At 37.8% G+C, this 21,435-nt stretch overlaps 2 protein-coding genes across 4 annotated transcripts in view; one reads left to right on the forward strand and one right to left on the reverse strand.

Moving 5' to 3' along the window:
• The first annotated feature begins 1,302 nt into the window (after positions 1-1,302).
• On the forward strand, positions 1,303-6,487 carry LOC119918104 (endoplasmic reticulum-Golgi intermediate compartment protein 2-like). Of its 2 annotated transcripts, XM_038738640.1 has the most exons (14): positions 1,303-1,435; positions 2,357-2,477; positions 2,580-2,688; positions 2,861-2,907; positions 2,997-3,064; positions 3,169-3,209; positions 3,631-3,732; positions 3,917-4,012; positions 4,175-4,230; positions 4,674-4,772; positions 5,062-5,159; positions 5,316-5,478; positions 5,710-5,789; positions 5,997-6,487. In XM_038738640.1, exons 2-14 carry the CDS (start codon positions 2,372-2,374, stop codon positions 6,075-6,077), a joined length of 1,146 nt encoding a protein of 381 aa, XP_038594568.1. In that variant the 5' UTR covers positions 1,303-1,435; positions 2,357-2,371; the 3' UTR covers positions 6,078-6,487. The 2 variants fall into 2 exon arrangements, with proteins under 2 accessions (XP_038594568.1, XP_038594569.1); XM_038738641.1 differs by lacking the exon at positions 1,303-1,435 and having other exon boundaries at positions 2,355-2,477; positions 2,641-2,688.
• Positions 6,488-7,565: 1,078 nt separating this feature from the next.
• si:dkey-97m3.1 (fatty acyl-CoA reductase 1) overlaps positions 7,566-21,435 on the reverse strand; it is a 57,340-nt gene continuing 43,470 nt past the window's right edge. The window contains exons 4-13 of one of the 2 annotated variants that reach the window (XM_038738638.1): positions 19,992-20,171; positions 18,736-18,913; positions 16,509-16,553; positions 16,302-16,420; positions 15,153-15,182; positions 14,781-14,848; positions 11,928-12,099; positions 11,712-11,841; positions 10,740-10,867; positions 7,566-10,117 (exon numbers count right to left, since the gene is read on the reverse strand). In XM_038738638.1, coding sequence (XP_038594566.1) covers positions 9,955-10,117; positions 10,740-10,867; positions 11,712-11,841; positions 11,928-12,099; positions 14,781-14,848; positions 15,153-15,182; positions 16,302-16,420; positions 16,509-16,553; positions 18,736-18,913; positions 19,992-20,171 — 1,213 coding nt within the window. In that variant the 3' untranslated portion in view covers positions 7,566-9,954. The remainder of the gene's footprint in view (positions 10,118-10,739; positions 10,868-11,711; positions 11,842-11,927; positions 12,100-14,780; positions 14,849-15,152; positions 15,183-16,301; positions 16,421-16,508; positions 16,554-18,735; positions 18,914-19,991; positions 20,172-21,435) is intronic. The other variant, XM_038738639.1, reaches the window with a different exon arrangement.

A 21,435-nucleotide genomic window follows, 5' to 3' on the forward strand; every position in this document is an offset into this window, starting at 1 on the left:
GGCTACTATAACTATTCCATATTTAAAAAAAAAAAAAAGAAAACTGACTTTCTTATCAAAGTATGGAAAGTGAAAGTAAGCTGGGAGTCATATGCACAAAACCATGCTGGGTTGGCTTTGGGTTTCACTACAAAAATATGGGCTACTGTACATATTAAAAACTGACCCCATTGTTGTCTTTATCATTACTAATCACTCAGCTCATTTCAAAACTGGACTGCTAACTAAAAAGTCAGATTGTATTACATTAACTACAATTTGAAGTGCTATAGTCCAAAAGCATTAGTGATATGAAAACATTGCTATACCTATGAGAATTTTAGCTTATGGTAACACATCAGAGCAGTGGTGGAAGAATACTTATATGTTCCACTTAACTAAACATTGCTATACAGTGTAAAATTACTCTGTTGTATGTAAAAGTCCTGCATTTGAAATACAGAAGTATTAGCATCAAAATGTACTTAAAGTACCAAAAGAATGCTCCATTTCAGAATGATATACATATTATATTAATGATATTTTAGTGATGCAATAGTAAGAGCACAACAATGGCATCACTTTAATACTGCTGCTGGCAAAGGTGGGGCTGATTTCAATTGATTACTCAGTAATCTAGACTTATTACTTATTAATCAATTATATTTTGTATTAATGATCCAAATCTGACTACTGAACTACTGACTAAAGTTATTCAATAACTGTAGTGGAGTAAAAAGTACAGTATTTCCCTCTGACATGTAGTGGAACACAAGTACAAGTAACTCAAAATTTCACTTAAGTACATTATTTCCGTAAAAGTGCTTAGTTACAGTCCACCACTGGAGAATAAAAGGAGATTAGACCAGTGAAAAGTGAGAAAATAAGTAGTCGACTATAATTTGTTTTTGCAAAAAAGATAACGAGTACATTCAGTCTTTACCAAACTTGAAAAAGTGAAAAGTCTGTGCTAAATGACAGGAATCAGTGCTGCAGAAGTTAGTATTTTCTTCACACACTATAGGCTATTAGGCTAAATAAGTTTTATTAATGTTTTGATTAGACAACCTCTTTGATTCACATTTTCACTTTTGCCAAAATCAAGTGTAGAGCTATGTAAAGCAACCACCACGGGCATTTTATTCTATTCTATTGTAATCTCAAACTACTTAATTTACATGAGTGTACAAACAGGGGCAACATTTTAGCATTAAAGCGCCACCTGCTGTCTGAATAGCCACAACGTTCACTGCGCGTTCACGGTCAGCGCGGCGCGCACGCAACGCACTCGCTGGCGTCACAATTTACTCAAACAAGGAATCAGCGGGCCCCGCCCCCTGTGTGTTAGCATCATGGATGTAACATGGTGTGCTATAATTCAGATAACATCGAAACAGCAGTCAGGCTTCCAGGGATACTGAACCACGATTTAACATCTTACTAGATGATAAAATAGGTAAGATGAATAATAAATAAACGGTTATGTGAAAGCAGTGATAGCTGGGTTGCTTTAGTGAGTTGACAGTCAGTTGATTGATTCAATCTTCACGAAAATCTAATACTTTTTTGTACTTCGTTGCATATCGGTTATAGGTAATCAATACTGACTGTATAGTAACCTTATAATTTATTATTATTTAATATTCCATCGTGTTGCGGCAGTATTTCAGTGTTAATGTATCTATATTGATGTAAAGTGTATCTCATGGTGTTCTTGTAACATTTTTATATTATTATGTTATAGAGGGGCATTTAATGTGGTGTTTGTTTGGATATTCAGCCTATCTGATCAAACAATAATTTCTCAAAAATGTGATGATTTAGGAACCAAAATCAAAATCATTAGTGTAATATGTGGGTATGATTTTGATAAAACAACGTAATGTGTTTAAATATCACACTTTTTATTTATTTATTTTTAGCATTTTTGAATGGACATAAAATAAATGTATTTTTAGTATAATTCTAACAAATAAAAACAGATTTTATATTTGAAAACCTTTAAAATAATATTTTATTACTATTTTGTTTTTACAAAAACTATTTTGATTGAGGCAACAAAGTCTTCGAAATGTATTTGAAAATGTTATGCCAAAATACATACTCTATGTTTTAGAGTGCAGACACTTGGAAACAGTAAATTCCACTGTTAGAAAGACATGAAGTGAAAAATATCATAGTTTTGGATAAATGCAAATCATCAGATAAATGCAAAAAAAATAGATTATACTTTGTTATAGTTGTAAAGCATTTTTTTCTATCATTAGCAATTTTCTTTGTTTCCTCTTGGTAAAATGTGCATCTTTATATGTATCCTTAATAAAACACTGGGGTCCTGAATGTAACAAGAATGCACTGTGTTTTGTTTGTGGTGGAGGAGGTGAACCTGAAGATGAGGCGTCTGTCACGTAAGAAAGCCTTGAGCTTGGTGAAGGAGCTGGACGCCTTCCCCAAAGTGTCAGAGAGTTATGTTGAGACCTCAGCATCAGGAGGAACAGGTGGGCCATTGGGGGGGGAAGACAATACAGTAAAGATATCAATCATTTGCTGATATATCTGGTTTGAAAGAACAGTAACTCCCCTGTCTGTCTTATCCACAGTGTCCCTGATAGCTTTTTGTGCCATGGCACTTCTGGCTATCTTAGAGTTCTTTGTTTATAGAGACACTTGGATGAAGTATGAATATGAAGTTGACAAGGACTTTTCCAGGTAAACTAAGAGGTATTACATATCAATTATTACACAAAAACATCCCACAAACAAAATGTGTGACTTCTTTTAGATGTCTGTACTTTCTTACATGCTTAAATTTACAGTTTAGAGGAGGAAATTACTGTAAACTACTGTAAATATTCTCACTCGTCTTTTTCATCATTTACAGTAAATTGAGAATAAACATTGACATCACAGTTGCCATGAAATGCCAGCGTGAGTATCCCACCTTTGTCATTGTAGATTTAGAAAAATTACTCATTGAAGTACAACATATGTATATGTAAATATGTGTGTGACTGCAGATGTTGGAGCAGATATTCTGGACTTGGCTGAGACCATGATCACATCCAGCGGCCTTCAGTACGAGCCTGTGAGTCTCCAAACATTAGGTCATGTTTAAATATTTTTTTTTCTTTCAAGATTTTAGAGATAACTTTTGACAAATGCATATCTTCTCCTTGTATGTTTGTTCAGGTTATTTTTGAACTGTCGCCACAACAGAGACTGTGGCAAAGGTAAGCTTTAATAAAATCACACAGGAAGATACTGTAACAACATGGTGTCTGCAAGTACAACAAAAATTTGTAATGTCCAAAATTATGATATCTAACTTGAAGGCTTCCCTGCAAGAAAAGTATAGTGTTTTATTTCTCAAATTTAGTTTAAAAGGTCTGTAAACTGTTGCACTGTTTTTCTTGTGGATATAATATGCTTTCATTTTACATTACATTGGTATAATTTCCCATATGTACAGGCACACTGAATAAGAACTTTATTTTTGTGGCCATTGAAAGTTGAAATATCAGATTTCAAAACTATAGTTCATTAGAAATGTGGTCAAGATTCTTTGTCCTTTCAATGATTGTTATTAAAGTAGTTTCTGAAGCGCTCAGATATCTCACATCTTACCAACATGTATTTATTTTTTGTCCTCAGGACGTTGACTCTCATACAGAACAGGATGAGAGATGAACATGCTCTTCAGGAAATCCTTTACAAAACCCTCCTCAAAGGAGGTCCCACTGCCCTGCCGCCACGGTCAGTTTCGTACTTGCAAACAAACTTGTTTTTTTGTGATTTTATGAAAATGTAAAGAACATAATTACATTTTGTTGTTCTTTGCACAGAATGAAATTATTTTTCTGTAGTTATTATGCTGCTTGTTAGATATACTGCTCATAAACAATTAAATTATGTGCTCTGTGATTATGTGTGTGTGTAGGGAGGATGCCTCAATGGAGCCGCTTAATGCTTGCAGGATACGTGGGCATGTCTATGTTAACAAGGTGGCAGGAAACCTACACATCACTGTGGGAAAGTAAGAAACTGTATGTCAATATGGCACTGACAGATATAACTAGAGGTTGCTCAGCTCCACATAAAGACTGCCGGGAATTCCTTTCCATGAATGATCCAGCTGTAGAATTTGTGTATAGCACTGTTGACGCCCATGCTCTAACACCTCTTTTGTCATTTTCAGGCCCATTCACCATCCTCAGGGCCATGCCCACATTGCAGCTTTTGTGAGCCACGAGAGTATGTAAACTGTTTTTCTAATAATGCTTGCTTATGTTTTCTTTAGCTTGTTTACCAGCAATACTTTTTTTATAATCAGCTCATGGTGCAAACACAATTATGTTGGCTCGCCGCCCAAGGGCACTGCCAATTTTGAAAAAAAGAGAAGCCAGACAAATTAGTGTTTGTTCAGCTGAATATTGCATTTATCCTTCTTGGGGCATTTCATTTACTGAATATGAAAACAGATTTCTACGTACAATGTTGCATTTTTAGATATATGAGTAAACTGTGGTGCTCAGTTTTCTTCCTGAAAATACCTCTTTAAAATACACCTGACATACTTTAAACAGCACTATACACAAGCTTACAAGTGCAGTCCATTTTCCAGCTTAAGTGAGGTTGTTCATTGATTCTCAACAGCCTTCATTGAACCTGAGCTTCCTCTCGTTTCTGTATTGCAGCGTACAACTTCTCCCATCGAATAGACCATTTATCTTTTGGGGAGGAGATACCAGGCATCATCAATCCTCTGGACGGCACCGAGAAAATCACCTATAACAGTAAGTCACTGCTATTCTTCAAGAGATATGAGAGGGAGAAATGTATGATAGAGTGGTTTCTGCAGAATTAATGGCATGTTGAGACATTTAGTGAATCACGAGTTGACCCAAACTGTCCTTAGCACACCTTGGTTGCTGCTAAGTAGGTATTGTTTGAAAGAGGGCTCCTTTACGTATATCAAAGTTTCATTTTGCTGTACTTCACATATTTCTGCTTCTTGAAACTGATGTAGAAACCTAAAATAGAGATTTTTCACGCAAATATACTTTGCTGTGTGTTTTACGACAGATAATCAGATGTTCCAGTACTTCATCACAGTGGTTCCAACCAGACTGAACACGTACAAGATATCTGCAGACACACACCAGTTCTCTGTGACTGAGCGGGTGAGTAATAAGTAATTAAAAACCAGTAATAACTCACCATCTTTTATAAAACCAACTAGTAACAAAAAGTGGGATGCAAGAAGAGAGATGGACAGAGGGTGAAGAGTTTAAGAGAACCCTGGGACAATATTAACCACCATACTGTCCGTTTCCAAGGAGCGGGTGATAAACCACGCAGCGGGCAGTCACGGCGTTTCCGGCATCTTTGTGAAGTACGACACCAGCTCTCTGATGGTGACGGTCAGCGAGCAGCATATGCCACTGTGGCAGTTCCTGGTGCGACTGTGTGGCATTATCGGGGGAATATTCTCCACGACAGGCAAGTCTGGGATCACCTGCACTCTTTTTTTTTTTTTTTTATTTAATTGGAAGGTAAAGATAAACACAGTCACATAGGAAGAAATGCAACAAAAGTAATGTATATAGTGTGTCTAGTCTAATTTGTAGCCCTGGATTCTGGGCTTTGAAATTCAAAGTAAAACAACTAAATACACTGCATAAATTCATGGATTTATTTTAAGAGGTAAGAGAGGTTCCTCTCACTTTACAGGCATGCTCCATGGGTTTGTTGGCTTCTGTTTTGATGTGATCTGCTGTCGTTTCAAACTCGGAGGCCATCGGCCCAGAGAAGTAAGCATTTACCACACAGTCCATGGTCTTAACCATATCCAAAATACAGGTTTCCTCTTGCTCGATAAACAGTCCATCTCCATACAGTGAGCAATATTTTTGCTTAATATCAGAAGGTATTTCTCTATCTGTATTAAAGGACTGTAAACTTCACCATGAAGTCCACCTAATATACTTTCCTGTACTGAATTTATTCATTTATTCTAGGATGTGCAGATACACAACCAGATGAACAATTTAAACAATCACCAGACTCCTTTGCTGGCGGACAATGTCCCTCAGGAGTAGCTGTTTTTCAGTGACAAACTGCCAAGTCTGCGTTTCTCATCCTAGTAGGAGGGAAGGCTTCACCGTCAGAGGATATCCTTTGTTATTTAATGTTGTTCAGTTTGTAAAAAAGGAAAAAAAAAAGAAAAAACTGTTACACAATACAATAAACAATGCGCTGTTAATTTGAAAAGATAGTTCACCAAGTTCACATCAGATCATTGCCCCTCAGGAAAATGTGTGCCCTGTGCAGTCATACATGCATTTTTAAACACTTCCTTTTGACCATCTGCGATGGAGTTTGTTTCTTTAGAATTGTTGTAGGCTCTCAGTTCCATTTGATGTAATGGCACATAATAAGTTTGATTGTTTGGTTTTCATTCCAACTACATTAAAGTTTCAATATACACATCAATAAAAAAATACAAGTGCAGGTTTTTTTTTCTTTCTGTGTTTACAGATCTCCAAAAAGGTTCTGGCTCTGACATGTAGAGAACATAAAAAAATGCTTTGATGTATCTGCAGCCATTTTGTGCTACACAGACAAATGGGAAGACAATCCTGCCACTTTATTGGGTATATTTAGAAAGACAATTGTCATCTTGTGGCATCTCACCATCTCTAAGACTTAAAAAACCAAGTGTTAAGATGTGCGTGCCATTTCTTTTAACAGGTTATTTTAGGTGTAGCGAGTGTGTTGGTAAATTAACCAACCTATAAAGACATTGAATAGCTTGGTAAATATGGTAGCTTAAAGCCTGGAGAAAAATGTTGTGAAACCTCTGTAGTGCATAAAAGGTTTAAAAAGGTACTGAGTTAGTATTGGGGGACTTGAGAGATTAAAAAAAAGGTTATAAATCAAAGCAGTTCCATAATCCACCAAGACAGCATCTTTTGTTAGAGCTTCTCTGCGTGGAAAACGCAAGACACTGTCAAAATTCCATGCACTATTTATAATGCAGCCCTTATCCTTAAATTTGTAGCCCAAGCTGAGATAACCCTGACGACATCACTGGGGTACTTTTTGTAAATCTTTGGGAATAAAAAGATAATACATCTGTTTACCAGCTGTGAAGTATTCCCCTGACAACTAAACTGACCACAATCTTGAAATACCTTGTTTTTAATTTTCCCCAATATACAGCTGAAAAATGTTTACATTTTTATTTATCATAAGTATCAGTTTGATGTGGCTGGGAAGTTTGAGGTTTTGTAAATGAACTACATAGCGAGGTAGAAGGCAAGTTTGACGCACTGCAGCACACTGAACACTTCAAAACTGCTTGGCAAAATAACCTAAAAGAGAAAAGGTTCATCAGAGCAGGGCATGAAGGTGGTCAGACATTTTGCCTGTTCCAAGCAGTGCTCTCCATTTGGTTTGGACAAACAGACACACAGAAGAGCAAAACTCTGCAACAACGCCATAATCACCCTGTGGCTCTGTTAGAGGAATTCTGACAAAACTTCATTCGGACATAAAGGACAGTTGCCATGAACACACCAGAGACATCGGCTTTGCATAAACATTTATTTAATTTTGTCCCTTTTCCTTCCATAAAGGCTCATAACTGTTAAGTATGTGTATTCTGTCAAGAGTCAAGCCTTTCAACATATACAGTACACAGTTTTCTCATTTGTTTAGTAAAAATCAGACTTGCCTGTCACAATTTTGCCTGTCACACTTTTGGTAGACTCTGTGGGAAGCTCTGTGGTGGAATCCTGTGAAGACACTCACCATGCAAAAATTAACAGTCAAATAAAATTTTTGGTCTACAAGAATAATATTTAATTCAACTATTTACAGATCTTCCAAGCTGGGGTCCAGGATGTAATACCAGGAGGGCCTTGGGTCCTTTAACCTAGCACTTTTGTGATTTAGGTCCAGACTAAGATACAGGTCACAGTTTGACTCGAATATAGTAGCCCGTCACTGCATTAAGTAAGGTGTGGCAACCCTCCAGTCTTTTCACAATATTCTTCCATTTGTTGGAATCACTTGCAGCATCATCAATCATTGCCATGTTCTGTCCGGTTTACTTGCTGTTTGAAAAAGATCCTGCTTTTCTCACATGAAAGGTTTATGGCCTTCCCTAACATAAATATGATCTTTCTTAGTCAAACCTAACAAACATCATAACCTCTTCAGTATCCAGAGGCCTGCCTCAAGACCTAAAAGATATCTTAATCACAATAGTGCCTTTATCTTCACATGGACATGTAACATTTAATGCTGGTCTGCATTTCTAGAAACCTCAAGGACTCATCTGACCAAAAAGCTAAATGATAAAAAAAGATTTCCCAATTTTGATCCGTTTCCCAAGACTCAGTTTCTTAACCAGATGACCAGCGGGCTGCCATCTTTGTGTGGATTAGCAAGCAGAGTTACAACTTGGGTTGAAAATCTTTACGCAGCAGATGGAACATTCTTTTCCATCCAGACAGTATAGAGTCTTAGGTTTCTAGAAATACCTGCCTAGGTTTTCCAGACATCTCCGGGTAATATTTTACAGAGAAACGGGTGGGATGGATGGTACTCAAATGTAACGCTAATACACAAGAGGCACAAACTGGGGGCTAGGTTTCCTCCATCTTTCTCCCTAACCCACTAAATTGCCTGCTTTCACGCTTGGTCCCCCAAAATTCACGTACTTACAGTCTTGGATATGGAACTATGTGAATCACTGATACTGGACCCATTCCTTGCACTTCTAAATATTGGATTTACCACATTACCGTTGGACCTTTTAGAATCCCATTGATGAATTTGGAATTTCTAACTTAATGGTAATTAACCACATATGACTCCTATTTCACCACTAGCTGTACAAGGAGAGAGGGGACCGTTCTAGGAAATTACTTTTGAGGTTTTAGGTAATTTTTGTCTTCTTAGAAAACATGGCCTTGGTTGGGAACTGCTGGGAGACATGCATGTGTCTGATACTGGGCTATACAAATAAACTTGACTCTGATGTACTCTTATTTATATATTATACACTGCCAAGGTCTACCACATATCAGACTAGCTTTTGACGCAAGTATAAAGATGCAAAAGTAGTAAACTTAGTTTCAGTACAAACTGCTGTACAAACAGGCAAAAAGTGGATGAGCATTCAAACTAACAAGGTTCATGTTCAAAGATATACTGACATAATTTGTGATAAGTGACAACCTCAACAGAAGGAAGGATGGTAGACCTGTATGTTTTGGTATTTGTAGTGACACAGTTGTCTTGTGTGGTCTAAATTTAGCTGTAATACTAGTCTCAATAATCTGTAGATGGTCTTGAGACAGATAACCACCACTTAGTTTTTGGGTGTAATCTTAAAAAGGCAGTCGATACACCTAATGCAAGACATACAGATATCCCAATCACCTGTGTATTAAAGAGAGGAATTGGATATTCCCACAGTAAAAAAACAGAACCAAAACAATCTTCGTAGAAATTGTCCTACACTGAAGCACTGCCATATTTCAAGTATGAAAAAAAATCATCACAAGGCAAGGCAATGTACCTCGATTCAAGAGGATGGAAACAATGATGTGGGAAAGAAAAATGGAAGTCACCCAGAAGGCTTATTGTTGCATATATAATTGGCCACTTTGAGAAGAAAACAGTAGGAGCAAAAAGACAACATTTTTTGGAAGGGGTCTGGTGACAGTGCAGGTGCTGATGACAGATTTCCAAACTAAACAAATAAATCATGGCTAGCAGACCTCCCCCCCCACTTTTAAGTGCTTCAATTGACTGCAGCCCCCACCAATAGAGAGGCCTCTGCTAATCCACACTAAAAGTTGGATTTGGAGTGTCCTTTATAGATGGCCAGAGCCTCAGATTTTACGTCCTGCCGACAGCTAAAGGCGAGGGCTGCTGTCTCGGGCTTGAGGCAGTGAGGAAGACTCAGTTGGTTAAGGTGCTGGATGCGCGGAAGTAGGAGAGGAACTTGAAACAGAGGCTGACCACAAAGTACCAGATGTTTCTGGCCATCTGGGAGCGGGCGATGAAAACCCTCCAGATGAAAACGACCAACAGGGTGTTGAAGGTGTAGCGGATGTTCCTCAGTCTGGGAAAGAGGAAATTAAATTACACACTGCTTATGATTACAAAAGCTTTGTGCTTACTGTGAGAACTTTCTCCAGAAAAACTGGTTAGATGATGGATTCTGAATACACGGGTAAGTTTAATAATTTCCAGTGATTGAAGGTATAATTTCTCTTTGTTCTTACAAGTAATTTCACCACCATCAGTGCCTATACAACTATTAGATGGTAATTTGGTGATCAAGAAAAATAAACATTCTTTTCTGGTGTTTTATTCTATTAAAATTACTTTAAAATGAAAAGTTGACTTTTATGCAAACTCTTACTTCAAGAGTAAATAGATGGAAGGATTATCTATAAAACATAACACCATTCATTCACTGTTGCATTAAAAACAAAAAGGCTACTTTTGAGATATGAATGAGTAATGTAGAAACAGCAGATGACTTTATGAAAATAAGGTGCATTTCATTGGTGTCTGATGGTGTTGTCAAAAAGCTTACAGTATCACAGAGTTCCTGTTACTAAAAAAAATTAATTAGTGGTTGTTCAAGACATTCTTTGATCAACAATACAATGGTTGGTATGCAGTTCAACCAACTTTTAGTTCAGTTATATTTATGTTGCATTCTCTCGTCTACTTACTTCCTCAGATGCTGCCTGGCAGCAGGAATGTCAGACATGTCTTCATTCAGGACGTACTTCTTGGTGCCAATGCAATAATTCTCAATGTACTCAGGCCAGTTCAGCTGGCGCACATCAAAGTTAAATGTCTGCAAGATTAAACAAAAAAACCCAGAACATTTATAAATTTAAAATGAATGTGAAGTTCCACTCTCATTTACTAGATGGAGCAATAGTACTACTACAACAATGTATTTCTAAGCTGCTTGCTCTCTCAATCATGTTAAATAGTAGAAGCAATAATGTCTTCAGTGGCAGAACAACGACTTCTAGTATTTTACTTAAGTAAACTTAAAGTATTAATAGTAAACTGTGTGTAAAGTGTTATGAAATATTCAAGTACAGTACTTATGTAACTGTATTTAATACAGTCTTTGTTTTGACTTGCACAGAGTGTAAGATGGTTGAGAAGGCTTTAAAACAACCATTTAAATGAGAATTACCGGTATGTACAAATAAACTTCTTCAGAGTGTCTTATGTGATGGATCAAACAATCTGGTTCTTAAGTAATTTTAGAAGGAAGAATAAACGGTTTTCTGGGGTTAGGGTTTATTTCCAGTTTTGTTATTATTGTTGTTTAATATTTTTTTGAGTTAATAAAGCCACTTCTTACCTCATTTATGTTCTTTTTTGTTCATTTATGTCAATTAGATTTTTTGGTATGAAGAAGTGCATGTGAAAATAGCGATTTGGAAACGGGGGTTATTATTTATAATCATTAATTTGTGGACACTGGGTGGGACTAAATTGTTTCTTCTTCTTACTCTTTTCGAATATGTAAACAAAGTGTTAATTAAGTGTTAATTAATTTATCATGTTGTTATATAATAATTATGTTTTGTTTCAATTATTATTTCTTTTCTGATGTTTGTTTTACATATATTCAAAATAGGCCCAAACTGGCAGCTTGTACAGTACACGCATAAGCCTACCTTCCTGTCCTCTGGGGTGAGCTGGCTCATCAGCATGCTCATGTTCTCAGAGTTCCACTCCCAGTCCTGGCTGCTGAAATACTCCAGCAGGCTGATGGCCTTGTGGAGACGGTTGAAGATGCGCATCATCCTAGAGTGAGAGAAGGGGGTCAGAGGTTACCATACACATGAACTTTTCTTGAAATTTCAAGTAGGACGGATAGCTTTGAGTCTTACTGTGGCTTTTGTCCAGAGAGTCGCAGGATGAGGTCGTAGATGAGGGCAGGGAACTTGTGGCTGACCAGGATCCAGTACTGGTTCATCAGGTAGTTGGAGGTGATGTTGGCATTGGGCCTGCGGAAAGCCTGCTCCAGCGGGTTCCTTTTGAAGGACGACATCACATGGTGCTCTGCAAAAAGGTGCACGGTTGAGGGGGTTAATTAGAAACCAAAATACAGAATTTATCTCAGAGATGAGATAAGATAAGCCTTATTGATCCCACATCAGGGAAATTCACTCATTATAAAAGGCAAAGAGAAAATAAATATCTAGTTAACAATTATTTCTGATCTCTCTGGTCCCGGTTTGAGCCTCTTATGTATTCCCATTACATTCAAATGAGCAGAGCATGTTAAATAAATATTACATCTGCTACATGAAAAAAAGATTTAAAGTGTTTCTCTGTTTCCTAACTGAAAATTACATGCCTCCATGCTCCTTAAACAAAAGCAAAATATTATGAAAATACTGTAAATAAACATTCATAAAGATCAAATAAACAGATTTGTTTGGTTCACGTTGTACCATCTTTGTTTGCATTAGTTTTAACTTGGTTAAAAAAAAATAAAAATAAAGTATTTTTCTTCATCCGGATGGTTATAATACTCTGAGGATTTTAGAAACACCTTCAGAATAGTACTAAGTATTATAATACAACCTTCTGGGTTTTTCAAAGATCAGCAGGTATTTATTTTTCTAAAAAAAAAATCAGCTGCTTAGCTCAGTGACTTGAATGTAAGGTAATTTATGGAGGCATAAACTTGTGCTAGCCTTGCTCTAAAAGTTAGTGGAAACGTAGGGATCTCATGATGCAATAAAAAAGGTCCCTGAACGCAATTTCAAATAGCGCAGGTCATCAACACCCACTGATCAGGAACAAGAAAGTGGATAAACGCACAGATTGCAGTTTCTAGACAAGGATCATAACTTCCAGGAACCATGGCTGGCATTAATCATAATATGATTTTCAGCTCTGGTTCTTGGGGGAATATCAGGCGGAAAAGTAGCCACACAATGACGACCCCCCCCCCCCCCCCCCCAAGCATCCAGTAGCAGCCATCCACAGATACAGTCAGCAGCCATGTGACTACACGTCACTTTTACTATTACATCACACACCGACCGCAAACTAGTCCTTGCACTGTTTGTTTCCATGGCAACAACAGATACGTAGTGGTTTGCAGGGGTCGAGATGACCAGATCCGAGATGACAGCCAGCTGTGACCAGGCCCCTTGCAGCCGCTAACCTTGAGCTGCCCTCCGAGGTGTGGGACAACTCTCTGCTAGAAACAAGGAGCTGGATCCTCCTCATTTACTTGTCTTCTAAATTTCATATATTCAGAAAAACCCTAATTATTTTCTATTGTTTTCTGGTCTCCTCTGAGCCTTGTGCTTTAGATTACTACCTTCATTCCAACTTCTCATTTGGGCCAGTGAGATTACAGTACACAGTTCCTCTTTCATAACAGTGATGAGACCTAATCCAGCTACAAGCCATCTGGTGGCAATTTCCTCGGTAAACGGAGCATGTTTACCAATCTGAGAGGAAACGGGAAAGAGAGGGTCCCTTGTCATCCTGCCAGCCTGACATCCACAGCCCTCTAATCCCACTGTATCTGATGACCGCTGGGATGGAAATAATGAGTTTTCACTGTTCATGTGCAATTTCATTGCTGCTATGGTCGCCTCAAAATAAGAATAGTTTTCACAAACCATAAAGGCTCAAAGTACTAACACATATTCACATCAGCTGCATCTAAATAAAGAAGTTGCATAACATGCAGAAGATAAAATTAATATAAAAAACAATGTAAAATAATTTAAATGTCTAATCACACACACACACATCTTTAAGCTATTTTAAAGACATACATGTAGTTTGTTCTTTTATCGAAGAAAAATCAGTTATATATTGGACGTTGAATACATGTTTGCCTTTGTATTTTTTATGAATTGGGTAAATTTATTAATAATTTTGAGTGATTCAAATTGTAATTTTTCCTGTTTCTCATATGCAATGTCACCACCATCAGTAATTTTTTGCCTTACCACTTTAATTAGATTAAGTGTCAACAGCCTGTGAGGCTGCACACAGTGGTGCTTTGAGCTAAATGCTAATGTCAGTATGCTAATTTACACGTACAATGAGAACGTTAACATGCTGATGTTTAGCAAGTAGAACGTTTACCATGTTCGCCATCTTAGTTTAGCGTGTTAGCATGCTAACATTTGCTATTTAGCACAAAACATACAACAATATACAAATCCACTTATGCAAACTAGTATTATCTTGCCTCTTCAAACCTAAAAAGTAAATGTTCAGTGTTTCATTAAAAACAACTAAAAGGCTAAGATTATCAATTTTAAAGACTTACAAGTAAAGTAAAAAGCAACTTGGGGGTTTAGGTGCACAGCACAGAATTAAAATTTGTTTGGGAAATGACTTCATGGCCAAAACCTTGCTTTGCTTGGCCAAAAACAGCTTCTTATTTAAAAATGAGAAGCTGTTTTGTCCTAGCTCTCAAGAAGAAGCTATATCCAGAACCTTCTTCTATTAGGAAAAGTATCCCACTAATACCCTCCAAATATTAAACCCATCTTCTTTCTCTTTCCAGCAGGTGGCAGACACTCTCCACAAACTACATCACAGGAACATTATGTCACAACACTTGACTATTGATTTGGGATGATTAACATGAACCGAGACAACAACAATGTGGGATGCCAGCAGGCACAGACAGCTCTATAAATATCAGCCTATAGTGACAGGTTCCTATTACCTTTAAGCAAGACAACAAACAATGTACCTACCAATCTCTCCCCAGTGGAACGGGTTGATGCCACCGGTCGTGCAGTTGTACACCAGAGCTGTCTTAGGTCTGCAGGGTGAGAGAGAACAAGGTCACAATAATGCTAAAAAGTTCACATTTCCTTGTAACACTGCACTTCAGAGTAGTCTATGTAAGATATCAAACTATAGTGCTATAAAAGGCTGATTATAACTTTAAAACCTATTTAAAAAACACAGGTAATTCATGAGTATATATTACTCTGAAACAACACATGCAGACCTTTAAAAGAAAGTTCTGACAAGATACTGAATACACATAGGCTGAGAAACTGAGGGATAACTAAATTAATCTCTTAAATTAACCGTTTAACAATACAGGGGTCAATACTTAACTTATATTTTTCTGTTTTTCTGTTTTCCTTCTGAAAATAAGTACAGGTTGTCAGGTAAATAAACACTGGTATAATCACATAACAGTTGGCAATGTTGATGCATTATTATATTAGTGAGATCTGTCTTTCCCTTTTACGAAAAATATTTGTTTGAATGTAATTTAGGTCTCAAACCCAATTATTTTACTGTATTTATCATCTTATATCAAATGGGAGTTTTAAGGTCAGATTTCCTCGCCACATTGTCTCTGGCACGAAAAATCTCTATTTTGGTGAGCATGATGTTTTGTAGTTAAATAGTGAGACACTTCCGAGGAAATATTATGTCATGACTTCGGAATAGTGGGACTGAAGGCATTTCATACATTGTGACCCATTCCTTTTCATTAATTTGACTTGTAATTTTTTTCCCCTCCATTTCTGTCTGGCTAAATAACTAAGAATTTGATAGCTGCTTACTGCCATAATAGGTTCTCTATTCCAACTATGGATTGAAAGAAAAGAAAAAGAAAACAGGCAGACACAATTTATTTTATCTGTAAATATCAGATAGTTCCTCTCCAAATCCTACTGTTAAACTTTGTTCAAGTAAACTGAAGATACAAATGTGTGAGATTTTACAGTTTGGACTCACTTTAAAACTTTAATAAGTATTTTTGTTAAACTATTTTCTTTAATATGGTCTTCTTGTTTTAATGCTAATTGCTAAATTAATAGACTTGTCAGGTAAAGGTAATACTGATGATAATGATGTGTATACATGAAATAATGAGTTTTCCACAAATCTTTATTTATTATAATCATGAGCTGAAGTCTGAACATCTTTGACATATTCTTTCAAATGTTTACTTTTAAACATTTAAAAGACACATTTCCAAGTCTATCTTAAAACAATAGTCAGTTGTCCATGTGAACAGGGTAATAATTTCTCCTTTTCATACTGACCATTAAAAGATCCCCATCTCCTAAATGTTAGTACAAAATTCCCTCTTTTTCTTACTGCAGGAAACACAGGAGAAACACAAATAGGGAATTTTGTACTAAAAAGGCCGTTGTCCTATTTTATCACAGAAAATTGTGAACCTATCCTGTAGAACTAGGGATCCAGGGTTACACATTACTGAACAAATGCCTGGGTCTGACACTTACCTGTGTACAGCGGTGTACCAGCCAGCTGCCAGGGTGAGGTTGATGACCACGTCCACAGGGATCAGGTCAGCAACCGCATCGTTGTTGGCTCTCATAGTGCGCAAGATCCCCTTGCCAGCCTGATTACGGAGGAGCACCATCTTAGGCCTACAGAACTTGTCTGTGTGTTTAAAAGCTTTGGGATTTAATAGAAACATTTTGACTTACAGCTATAAAGATTCCACTCGGCCCGTTGAAGTTGTCAATCCAACCCTGAGGTGTAACAGAACATGTGTAAATCCTTTGAGATGTAATAGAGTCAAGTACAGCCGCAAGACAGATAAGCCATGCATGTGGTTGTGTTTGCTGAATCAGAGATATGTCACTTCCTGTGGTGGGAGAACAGAGGAGGGTGGGTAGCTGTGATTGTCAACTTCAATTAGAATTCATTAAAAATGGATGAAACCACTGGTTATAGACTGCAGCAGTTTCCAGTGTGGGGGACTGGAGAGCCATTACGTGGTCAAAGGAGGCTTGTCCTGAGTCAGATAATATGCTCTGGTGCAGATAAAGTGCACGAGATGAACAGGCCACTGAGGCCAGAGGTGATTTTAGCACCACAATCTGTTGGTGGCTTCATGCCAGGTTAAAGTGGCAGATATATCTTTTAATTGATATTTTGCATCATATTTTGGTTAAATAATCAACTTCTGAAGATATGCAGTCACAAACTGAAAGAACTAGATGCATTCTGTGGTTGTAAACACACCACACATCATCACAAACATAAATAGGCAGCCCCATCCCCCCCTCACCTCACAGCGCTTACTGGCACGAACTGCCAAGGCGATTGCATGGCCATGCATGAGTGAGGCCTTTTTTAAGCGTCACTGCCAGGGGAAGCTTACAAATGAAGGCTGAGCGCAGAGCCAGGATTTGCCATCAGAGACCCTGCGCGCACACACACGGCCTACATTTCCTGCCGCCACATAAACAAGGACTTCCCTGTGTTTTTCCTGGTATATTATTTAAGCAGCATCCTCTCTACATCTCTCAGAGTACCTTTGATTATTTCACTGGAAGGTTATGAACTTCCGTAAGCATCTGAGGAGCAGCTGTCTGACCATATAAGTGTAAACAAGCTCAAAATAATGGTCATAAAGGCAAAATCAGCTATCACAATTCAAAATTTAAATCTTCCACAAACTCAGGAGGACTTGAAGTAAGGGTTACGATCATTAATTAATCTGTTATTTTTTTAATAATAACTAGATTCATGTCAAGAGTAATCGAAACGTCCCAGAGCCCACTGACCACTGTTGTGTGACCAACAGTCCGAACCCAAAGATCTGGTTCCAGCTTCTCAAACAGGATGGTTTTCTGCCTATGTCTGATAGCAGAATATCAAATTAACTGGAACATGATATCACTCAAATATTTCTCTTTTAATTCACTAGAAAAGGGGTCAAAACAAGTGCACCACCCCATCAACTCCCACCTGCACAGAACTACAGTTGCCTTTATTGCTTTGAAGAATGTAAAGAGGAAGAATGATGTGTATGCTGTGGGCTACAACTTCCGCCCTGTTATTTTAGTCTATATTTACATTTTGGCAGCGTTAAAACTATGCTGAATTAGCTTAGTTAGTGGTTACTGTTTGCAGTGTGCCCATGAATGTGCAGACAAATATCACAAAAAGAGATATATATATATACATATATATATATACATATATATATACATATATATATATACATATACATATAGTGATATTATATATCCTATAAATATGATATATATATATATATATATATATATATATATATATATATGTATATATATATCAAAGTGATTTTAATCCTCAGTTATGTCAAATGCAAATGTTGAAGATGTCTGGATGCCTGCACCAGCACCTTCACTGAAAGCAGCTCAATCAGGGAGGTAATGCGATGTTCAACTTTTAGAGTTTAAGCCCTCCGCTGAACGCAGGGTGGCCTTTACATGAACTTCTTCAGCTTGCCACGCTCAATGTGACAGTTTTTCAGCGTATCTCCGGCGCAAGTGTCCCATTTCTGCCCTCTTATTCACCTTAAATCTCCCATCCCAGCAGCGCTTTGATGACTTCAATCACACTGGTCATCAGCCAATTTGCTTGAATCCTGGGCCACTTAAGATAAAACCCACTGGGAAGCAGTATTGACCTGTGCAGGACTGCATTGATCAATGTCAATGATCAGATTTCCATTTGTTATAATGTCACAGGTGGACACAAAATGAGGGATCGGGAAACGTCATTCAAACATGCAGCTGTATTACTGTTCTCACCACACTGAGTCTATTCTGGTGTTAAAATATGCCATGGAACATAACAGTAGACACATATCTCAGCATTAAGTGTAATGAAGTGGTTTAAATCAGTCTGAGAAAACAGTATTATAATATTCAGTAGACTCACAGGAAAAGGCTCCTGCCAGCTGGCTCCCACTATGGAAGGTCTGATGATGGCTATGTTGAGCTTGTCTTGCTCCTGCTGCACCATATACTCAGCCAGGGCTTTGGTGTAGGTGTATGTGTTGGGCCTGTCGCTGATAAGCCGCGGTGTGATGTCCTGCACCATTCCATCATCCATCCACCTGAAGACAGAAAAGAAGGGTTCAGTCGGGGAAACGTAGCGTGCATCGTACTGTGTTACTTATTATTCTTGCATGTTGATTTTGGCCCATTTTTGTGTTATTATCATTAATAAATATAACGAATTGGTGTGTACGAAGTGGTATTAGCCTTGACTGAAATAGCAAGACACTAAATATTGCTAGGTACAGACCCAGCCTGGTCATTTATCATTTAAAAATCCATAGTGATTTTGAGCCTACAAGTTATTCAAATAAATGGTAATATAAATGATAAATCCATGTTAATGATTTTAAGATCATTTGTGGACATTTAAGACAGATGTATACTCAAAAAGAAGTGTTTGGAAAGTCTAAAAGCAGTGAAAATCTCTTTTGAAAGTTTTGATCTCATCTCCACTCCACGTTTTTAATTAAACTGGCACTGCTAGAAATTGAGCAGCTACATGCAGGAATTATGAAATGTCCTGTTCCCCATTAATGCTTAATTCTTGCCAATGAATTTTAAGAGTCGATTAGCCTGATAATGAGACTGCACTGCCAAAGACGTGGGCATTTATTGATGGAAATGTATCAATTGAGACATAGGCTGTAATCGAAAGCCTGCACAGATTCTCCTATGGTCTTGTTTAGCTATTATTTAGCTTTTATCAGCCATTTCCTGATCTTGTTGTTAGAAACCTCATTTGAGGTAGAATTCTTGTATGCTTGCTTATGGTTTTATACAACATTATATACTAATGTGAATTTTATTAAATAGGAAAAGGGTTGTTGAGAAAACAGGTTTATAGTCCCATAACCAAAAATATTTTTAATATCAGTACTGGAACTCTGGGATCGGACAGAAGCACACCAGCTCTAGTCACTATGACACCTTTGACTGCTGAAGAAAAGTCGATAAAACTTTGCTTTCCAGGTGTGCCAGAAAACACACTGTATGGAACTCTAGTACATTATTTATTTTATATAGTAAGTATATTACTGGCCTTCAGAAAGTGTGTGGTATTTCAGATGATACGACTGAAACTAAAACTGATTTTATGTCCTTGATGTGCAAAAAGACAGCGCTTCATCCACTCACTCGAGAGACTCAATGAGTTTCTTAGGCTCCACGGGTGGCGGGTAGATGACCTCATCGATGTGCTTGCGATTGCAGTTTGCATAGGCGGTGGAGATGTGAACGAAGGCCCCGAGGTGGCGCATCTGCTGGGCCAGGTTGAGGAGCTGCTGTGTGGCGATCACATTCAGCTGCAGTGCGTGTCTGCCGGAGAGATGAGATAGTGTCAATCAGTGTGTCTTCTCCGTTTGTGTGTGTGGGAAGTTAAGTGTGTAAATGAGTCTGTGCGTGGGAGTGAAAGGTGTGTGTGTGTGTGTGTGTGTGTGTGTGTGTGTGTGTGTGTGTGTGTGTGTGTGTGTGTGTGTGTGTGGACACACTTTGAGGGTGTATTTGCCAGAATGCTAATATCCCTGAGCATTTGCATGCGAGAACGTTTGCGTTTGCTGACTCCTGAGTGTTCCATTTGATGAGAATTTGCAGAACATGATTATAAGCCGGAGCAGAACGACACAACAGGATGGTGAGACATGAAACCGAACAGGAGGGAGAGAGGACAAGACAGAATGAGAGCAGGGGGAGATAAAAAAAAAATTAAGAGCAAACATCTGCTCTCTTCATAAATGTGTTAGTCTCATCGTTATTTTCACTGAACACCCATTTTCAGGTCATACAACCACTCATTCAGCCACGAGCACTTCAGTACATGCCAGTAATGCTGCACCATTAACTGTTAGGAAATGCAGATTTAAATTCACGCTTCTTCCTGCGGCGTCTCCTTTTGTTCCCTCTTAAAAAGGAGTGTGTTGTATGTTGATCAAATTGGGAAGCTGTCTGAGGCCTTAATTTGCGCTGGAAGGGAGATCTGCTGAATAAAACAAGCGATCCAAATTTCTCTGTCAATTGAATCAACAAATGACAAGACTGCATTAGGCCTACAGCATGTAATGAAGCGCGAGTAGGCAGAGGGGGCAGAAATAAAAGCAAATCAATAATGACTGAGAGAGAGACATGGACTAACAACTAGTAATCCTGCTATGGGATAACCTGTAGATTAGTTTTTCAAGTTCACAAGAGCCCAACTGATGTCTACAAATGTCTTGTTTTACCCAACCAACTAGAATAGCAGCAAATGCCCACATTTGAGAAGCTGTGACCAGCTAATGTTCAGAATTTTAGATCATCTCTTTTTAGATTCAGTGTGACGTACATTTTAAGGATTCCATTGTCTCCATGTCTATGGCCAAAAAAAAAACAAAAAACGCATCCATTAATCCACTAAGAATCATAACTCCAGAACTTTCCTGAGAATCAGCATGTTTAAGTTTTCTTCTGTATCAAAACTAATCCAGTGATAGTTGTCTATACATCTGTATGTACAATGCAGACAGTAACAGCTATTTAGACTTAGTCACAGAAATCACAAAACAAAAACATCTGAAAACTACACTAAAAACAAAAAGCAAACTCT

The sequence above is a fragment of the Micropterus salmoides genome, unplaced genomic scaffold (genome assembly GCF_014851395.1).
Source record: "Micropterus salmoides isolate LMB-PRFRI ecotype aquatic unplaced genomic scaffold, ASM1485139v1 Ms_hic_scaffold_23, whole genome shotgun sequence".
Classification (NCBI taxonomy): Eukaryota; Metazoa; Chordata; class Actinopteri; order Centrarchiformes; family Centrarchidae; genus Micropterus; species Micropterus salmoides.